This window comes from Triticum urartu, chromosome 6 (genome assembly GCF_003073215.2).
Source record: "Triticum urartu cultivar G1812 chromosome 6, Tu2.1, whole genome shotgun sequence".
Lineage (NCBI taxonomy): Eukaryota > Viridiplantae > Streptophyta > Magnoliopsida > Poales > Poaceae > Triticum > Triticum urartu.
The window spans coordinates 458,364,352-458,372,503 of NC_053027.1; the positions used below are offsets into that span (position 1 = coordinate 458,364,352).

The window sequence follows — 8,152 nt, forward strand, 5'->3', positions numbered from 1 at the left end:
CTGTGTTTTGGCGCCCATCGTGTATGAATCCGGGTGAGAGGCGGTTACGTCACGTTTGGGTGAAATTACAAACCTACCCCTATCGAAACCTATAGAAATCCAACAGATAGGCTTTGCTTCGCAAGGATAGGCAGTAGTGATTTCCATCTCGCAGATTTTGGTTTCGGGCGGTTACTGCGACTTTCCCCGCTTCGTTCAAATTTTGCAGAGTGCATGTTTACCGTGCCAACTCAATTCGAATCCCGTTTGTATTCTATTTTTTTCGGGCGGGATCCATTTTCAATTGGAATTACATTCTATATACATCATTTTTATATATACTTTCAAAAGCACAACAAAGAATTCTGCTCCTTTATATGTATAATATGATTTACAAATACAACGATCTCAAAATCTTAAGGTTGAATTCGAAAAATTTAACCAAATTATGTTCTACTAAAATGTATGGATCAGTAATATCTACATATTAAATAACATAGATGTGCGTGAATTCATATGAGTATGCATGTTTGATACATCAATTTTGGTTCGAGTATGGATTACATGTATCATCATCTCGAATTCAAATATTTGAATCCCTTTTTTGTTCACTCCTTTCACGCCCATCTCTCTCGCATGCATGCTCCTTCAGGTAGCTATCACTCTCTTTTCTCCAGCTCACCCGCACGCTCACTTCATGTTTCTCCTATCCTCGCAAACATGGTCTCTCGACGTCTCCCTTGAGAAGTGTCACACTCTCCCTATCATTATACATTACACGGTTTTCAATATGTCTCACGTCTCTAATGTTCTCTGGTATCACTCGGTACCTAAGCTTTCTTTTTCATCGCCACACACACAGTCTCCACTCGCATTCACTTTGTCTTTCTCTCTATGGGTTTCTCTCACACACCCTATATGTCTCCACATATGACTCATACCACTAAAATTACTCTCTCTCTCTCTCTCTCTCCTGTAGACACAACATTTGTTGTGGTCTCCTATTCGTCTCCATCCTAGACTGACATTATTCATTTGTTTACCGATCAGACAACCCCGACTACCGTCTCCTCTCTCTCTTTCACAGACACACACACAACTCCTGCTTCCACTCCCCTTCCCGACTACCGTCTCTCTCTCTCACAAAACTCTTGCTTTCACACCCCGACTCGTATTTCTTTCACAAACATTTATCGACTAGCTAGCCTCTAGGTAGGTTTATACACCCGCACACTCATGCTTCCACCATCGCATACATGTCTCTCTCCCGCTCCTTGTATCTATGTAGATTTTTCTTCCCTTCTTGAGACACGCCCTCTTGATCGTGCACACACACACTATCGCCTCATTTTAGGCTGATGCCTATCGCACACACACTCCTCGTGTCTTTGTCACACATGCACTCCGTCCTCCTCCACTCTCCTTCTCTCTCACACACACATGGGCTTTTTGCAACAACTAGCAAGATGCCCATGCGTTGCATGGAACATCAAGATGCATTTGTATGAGTAGTTTATCTTGTGGGAGAAAAGTATGAACGAGGGAAGGTCTTATTTGCAAATGTGGAGAGGGGTGTCGGTATCTTTTTGCAAAATTGCCATAGTTTCCTTCCTATCCGTCGGATATAGATCGAACGGCCTATATTGCAGGATGGCAGGCACACGATCATCACCGACAATGCTTGTTATAAGAGTAGGGATAAAAAATAGAGTTGGTGATGATGGTGGGCCTGCCATCCTTCAATGTAGGTCATCCGATTTATATCTGACGGATAGGAAGGAAAATATGGCAATTTACCCGCACTCTTCACCACATTTGCAGATAAGGCCTTCCCTCGTTCATCCTTTTCTCCCACAAGATCTTGATGTTCCATGCAACGCACGAGCATCTTGCTAGTAAGAGTAGAAATTAGACATATACCACTTCTCGAATCTTGAAACCAACAACATTCCTCCCTTATCTCATCAAAACCGCCAAAGGAATATATTTTGAGTGAAACATAACATATTTTTAGTGATATACGTATTTCAAAACTAGACTTTTTTTCTATCAAATCGGTGAATATGTATTAATCTACTTTGATCGTGTGGAAACGCATTGGCACATTGCTAGTAGTTATTATAATTTTTTGGACACCAGACAAACGATGGAGTACATATACGAAGAGAAGAGGTGCACGCACGCAGTCGGCCTCTCATTGTCTCGCACACATGAGTGTTACATAAAGGCGACGTTAACAAATAAACCCTAAAACCCTAGGTGCACGATTGCTGCATTCGCGGGTACCGGGTACGTGGTGGAGCACCTTTGTAGGAATAGTCAGCTCGCGTGATAATTTGATCCGTAGGAGTTGATGTTCGGGACCACAGGTGAACGACCTGGAGCGCGGTGGCTCGCCAGTTGCCACAGATCGAGTAGCCACGTTTAAAATGTCGTTTTTTAGCGAGGTTAAGAGTTCCGGTATTCAATGGCGCATTATAAGTAGTAAGTAGTTTTTAGAACGATTGGTATGGAGCGAAAATGGAATTCATGGTACTACGTACCTCCTTGGTGTATGGTTGTATGGTTTTTTTTGCGATGGAGGTTGTATGGGTTTGTGTTGCGAGATGTTGAACCTGGTAGTTCTAGGGCAAATACTATGGTTTAGATTTAGATGCTGGTTTTCAGTAATGAAAATCGGAAGGGGAAACTCTTCTTTGATTAAAAAACTACTACCTCCATTCTGGTTTACTAGTCCCCATCATACTTTGGGTCAAAGTTTTTCCACGAATTTTACTTGTAAAATGTGAATGGAAAATGAGATTTTGTTATACCCAAACAAAAAAGGACTGGAGGGAGTGATTGCTCTGACACGGACGCGACCTCTCATAGCGCAGGCATTGAACCGACGCGCCGGCCTAGATGGCCGCACTCGCTGCAGGCCCGGCTGAGCACGCCTCCTCGCCGCGTGCAACCAGCTTAAGACTGCCCCGCCTGCCTTCATTGAATCCGCGCGTGTGCCGACAACACGTCCTTCCGCGAGCCGGCAGGCATTTTAGAACACAAAAAATGACTAAAATATAATTAATTTACACATGGTCTTGACTTATTGTGCTCGCACTGGTAGTAGGAACTAGTAGAGGATTTTCTTTATTTATAACTCTCCTCACATTTTTTAGCTTTGAAGTGAATCATGGTTGTGGACATTATGTATGAATGTGCAGATATCTGTGAACATGAGTTTGATGTGGAAGTTGCACTTGGAATGTCGGGCTTGCGCGTGAACTATACCATGTCCAATGCTTCGTCTGTTATTGTTTGGAAAGTAATTGTTGTTATTACATGACCTGAAAAAAAACATTTTGTGCCACATCAGTAGATGCACGGACATCACAACAGGCATGCTGATTGGATAAACATTTGAACCTAGCTATTATGAAGGAAATTTTGTATTGACAACAGTTTTAGATAGCAGGAGACGCCTAGTCTGCTCTGCCTCTAGTAACTTATTTCTGGCTTCTTCCATCTCTTCTTTGGCTTGGGTGAAGAGAGCATATGATTGCTCTTTCTGCTTCTTCAGGAACTCAGCCACATTCTCAAGGGCTGCTGCACGCTTTCTTTCAGCCTTTACTAATGCCACGAGGACACGAATAGCTGGCGACTCCACCTGGCTTGTGTGTAATCCAGCAGCATCTCGGAATTTCCACCTTGTGTCTAATCCAACATCATTAGGGAACTGGCACCTTGTGTGTAATCCAGCCTCATTTTGGAAACATGATCTCGAGGTTGACCATACTTCCCTCCTCGCAGGAACTGCATCCTGACGTGAAGTTACTTCTTTTTTAGATCAATACTCAGAGCAACCTAGATCCATTTAGTAGAAGCCGGATAAACAGAACTCGGAGAAGTGAATTCAAAAGGAAATAAATAAATAAAATCAGACTACAAGGTAAGAACACCCACTTCCTACATCAAGCTAAAACGAAAGCATTAGGACGATTAAGACTCTTCTTATTACACATCGAAGAACACCACGCTTAAGAGAAACACAAACTACAACATATACACATCGAAGAACACGAGGCTACACGAAAGTAATTGAAAGGGTGTTACTTACCAAAGCTCTTTTTACTGGTTCGGTGCAACTCCTCTTTAACTTGCCACACTCCTTGAAGATGTCCCGAATATCCCGTGTTTGGTCTTCATTGCTCCTCTGCATGTTCGCACTCGTGGTTTTAAAATCTCAACATGGCAAGAAAAATATACTACTAGTAATACTCGTGCATCTTGTGGGCAACATTAAAGCACTCGTCTGCCATGTTAGAGCATCTCCAACAGAATCGCAACGCACGGCGCTTTAAAAAAGCATTTACAGTGCTGAGATCGAGAAGTAGATACTAGAGAGTAGAGGATAGTTCTCCGCATATATAGATAAAAAAGATAATTCAACTACTCCTTGTCGTCCGACTCCTCCTCAGTGATGTCCTCCTCCGATGTCTTACTGGAGTCGTGAAGATACTGATCGTCGTCGGATTCCCAGGGCGACGCTGCTCCTAGCCTCATGTTGAATTGAGCATCCGCTTTTCGCCTACGCTTGTCCTCGCGATAGGCGGCTCGCTCCGCCCTCCTCTTATCCCTCTCCGCCCTCCTATGCGTGTAGAACTCACGCTCGTTGATGTTGTCCCGCGGGAAGTGTTGGCGCCACAGCGCCATGGCTTCCTCGTCCATCTCGGCGATGCCGAGATGGTGCTCCCGCCTCCGGTTGTCGCGACGATCCTCGTCGGTGCTAAGCCGCGGCAGAGGCGCGAGCTCCTGCGCCCGCTCCCGCGTTGGCACGTTGGGGAAGTTCAATGTTCTATGAGGCCACCGGAGGCGCCACACCGTCGCGTCGTACACGCGGGCAGCCTCGTTGGCGGTGTCGAAATTGCCGAGGCCAAGGCGCATCCCGCGGAACCGGATCTCGGCGGAGAAGCCGTCGGAGGGGCGCGCGCGGACGTCGCGGTATCCCCAGGTTTCCCGGCGACGCAACAGCATGGTGGCGCGGCGGCGGCGAGGCGAAAAAGAGCGGGGAGAGAGCGGTGGCGAGGCACAGAGCGGGGAGAGAGCGGTGGCAAGGCACAGAGCGGTGGGAGGGCGTTGGATTTTATAAAGCGCGCCGGGCGCCACGCGCCAAAACTAGCGCATGCCCGACTGCTTTTTCCCCCGCGCGCGATCCTTTCCCGACGTCTCTGCTATCTCTACTCTCTTCTATACTATTATATTTATTTTATATTTTATATTTTATATTTATCTCTACTACCTTTACTGTCTACTTTTTTTTCTCTATATTTTTTTTCTTGCAATATAGGCCGTCCGATTTATATCTGACAGATAGGAAGGAAACAAATGGGAATTTTGCAAAAAGATACCCATACCCCTCTCCAGATTTGCAAATAAGGCCTTCCCTCGTTCATCCTTTTCTCCCACAAGATAAACTACTCATACAAATGCATCTTGATGCGTGCAACGCATGGGCATCTTGTTAGTTCTAAAAACCTTTCCATCATTTGCCACACTACTGGTTGCAGATGAAAAACCTACCCAAGCACAGCGCGATATAGGAGCGACGCACAATTACAAGCTGATATTCTGTTGGACAATGGAGGCTATAACCAATTACTTTTACGGGAACAACAGCACCCAGGAAATTTGAAGGGTAGGTATGAACAAAATTGGAACTGCACATGTACTGCTAAGTGATTCAATACACACATTACCAATCGAGGAGGAGAACGATGGTCACAGTGGCCTCTGTGAGTCATGGTCGGCAACAGGAGTCAGTTCATTGTCCACGACAGTGGTACTTCTGCGCTTGGCATCGGCTTTCGGGAAGCAGATCCGAGACCGTGGAAGACGATGCCTGGGAAGAGGCTCCGTGTACGACGACGACGGTGGACCGGCTCCAGTGCGGCGTACGAGGTCGTCGATGAGGCAGATGCGCTGTGGTGGATGAGTGCGCCGATGTAAAGGGGAGGAGCACGAAGGCTGTGGTGCCTTGGAGAAGTCTATTTTGCAGTGGGGATAGAAAATGGGGAGTATTTAGGTGTACTACTCTGGGTGCCAGGGTGGGGTTGGCTGGGTAGGGTGAACCTGAAGTTACGAAAACATCCCCCTACCAAGCGTCATCCGTAGGCCTGTACCGAAGGCTATGATGGTAACTTCCCACTGATCGAATCAGGGTCGCAGGAGATTTTCCCGCCGACCTCAAAATTTTGTGACACTGGACTCCCCGTGTGGCGTGTTGAGTGATTCGGCTAAGCAACTACTGAGTAGTAGTAGTAAACTCTGCATATTAGGTTTGACAGAAGTCAAACTTCCTAAAGTTTGACCAAGTTTATAGAAAAATATAAACGTTTACCATAACAAATATGTATGATGTGAAAGTACATTCAGTAATGAATCTAATGGTATTTATTTGTTATTGTATATGTTAATATTTTTTGTTATAAGCTTTCTATGAGTTTACAAAACTTGACTTTGACCAATGCTAATACGCGGACTTAAATAAAAACTGAGGGAGTACACATTTGTTTTCTTAGTTTGCAGTGAACTAATCATTTGTTGAAATTGTGAAATAAATATATTAGGCTATTGACTTTGAATGTAATAGTCTATACAATTCAATAGTTACAATCATTGTCGAATCCCAAGATGTATACAAGGTCTATGGTACTTCACAACATGCTCAAACTCACATAATCCTAGTCAAATGAGAATCTAAATGCATTTCATAGTTATTACTTTGTAGGATGCAACAAAAACAACCATAACTCTACATCAGCCATTATAGAAGCAACATTTTGACATATCTCAATGTGTGAATGAAACATGTAGAGGGAGCTTTTGAAGATGGAGCAGATAGGGCACGAAAGATTGTATGTATGTGGATGAGAGAGTAGGAGACAAACCTAACGAGACAGAGAGAGAGATAGAGATAGAGAGAGAGAGAGAGAGGAAGAAGTTAGGCCTATGAGAAAGATGGATACATGTAATATACATGAGATGCGTGTGCATCTGGATTCTGAATACGTGGAAGGAGAAGAGACAACATGTTTGATGAGAGAGCTGGAAAAACATGGACGAGAGGGGAATGATCTCGCGGGTTGAGGGATTGACAATTTTCTGCAGGGGAGAGAGGGATTGTTAATTTTGTGCAAGAGAGAGAGAGGGAGGGTGGGGGAGGAGTCAGTCAGCCGTCGTCACATCACCCTGCTTCCAAATGACCCCGCATTCTGTAGCGCGGTGTGGTCGCAGACTTCGATCTGCTCAATGCCCTCTTTGAAGACTGAGGTGTTGTGCATGTTGGGGTGCAAAGAAGCACAAGCGAGAGTGGTCGCCGTATAACCTTGGATGCGGATGAATTGTTTGCTCAGGGGAGTGTGTGTGTGTGTGTGTGTGTGTGTGTTGTGCTGCGTGTGCCTCTGTGTGTGTGTGTGAGTGTGTGTGTGTGTGTCAGATATTGAGAGAAAACAAACCTAAGGAGAGAAATGGGTATTCACGAAGAGATTGTGCGGGCCTTGAGGCGGGCAGGGGCCGGGTGAGGGTGTCAAAATGTGCGCGTTGATGCATGTGTTGCATGCGACCATGCGAGGGACGGACGAATCGAGAGAGATGGTTGTTGTGTTACGGATGCTCCTCTCTATGTCTCTCTCTCCCTCTCTCTCTCTCTCACACACACACAAGTAAACTAGAAGACCGTTATCTCATGTATACACAACCTATCGGCATATGTCTATGTCTCACTCATGCATGATCATTTGCACATTCACACCTCTCTATGTCTGTATCACACGCACACCGTCTCCACATTGCCCTTCCGTGACAACACAGATATGGACACATACACACGTTCTCTCTCAGTCACACACACAAAATCAATATTAAAAAAACTAGGGCGCACCTAAATCAGTATTAAATAAACACGAACTGGAGCTAAATTCAAATATATGGGAATATTGCAGCGTCAAGAACTTTCACAGGAAAAAAAAGTTGAGTAATATTCGAGGATTGTTTTCACACACACAAAAAGGTTCGGTGGATGTCCTTCGAGCGCGACACGGTGATGCACCGTTCGATCGACCGCGCGGCCACGGTTCACGCGCTTGCACAGGATTCCGTATCGTGGTTGTGGTACTAACTAATAAAAGCGCTGCCT

At 45.1% G+C, this 8,152-nt stretch overlaps 1 protein-coding gene across 1 annotated transcript; it reads right to left on the reverse strand.

Moving 5' to 3' along the window:
* Window positions 1-4,407: 4,407 nt before the first annotated feature.
* On the reverse strand, window positions 4,408-4,992 carry LOC125516850 (ethylene-responsive transcription factor 11-like). Its single transcript, XM_048682145.1, has one exon. The coding sequence runs from the start codon at window positions 4,990-4,992 to the stop codon at window positions 4,408-4,410; it is 585 nt and encodes a 194-aa protein (XP_048538102.1).
* Window positions 4,993-8,152: the final 3,160 nt, after the last annotated feature.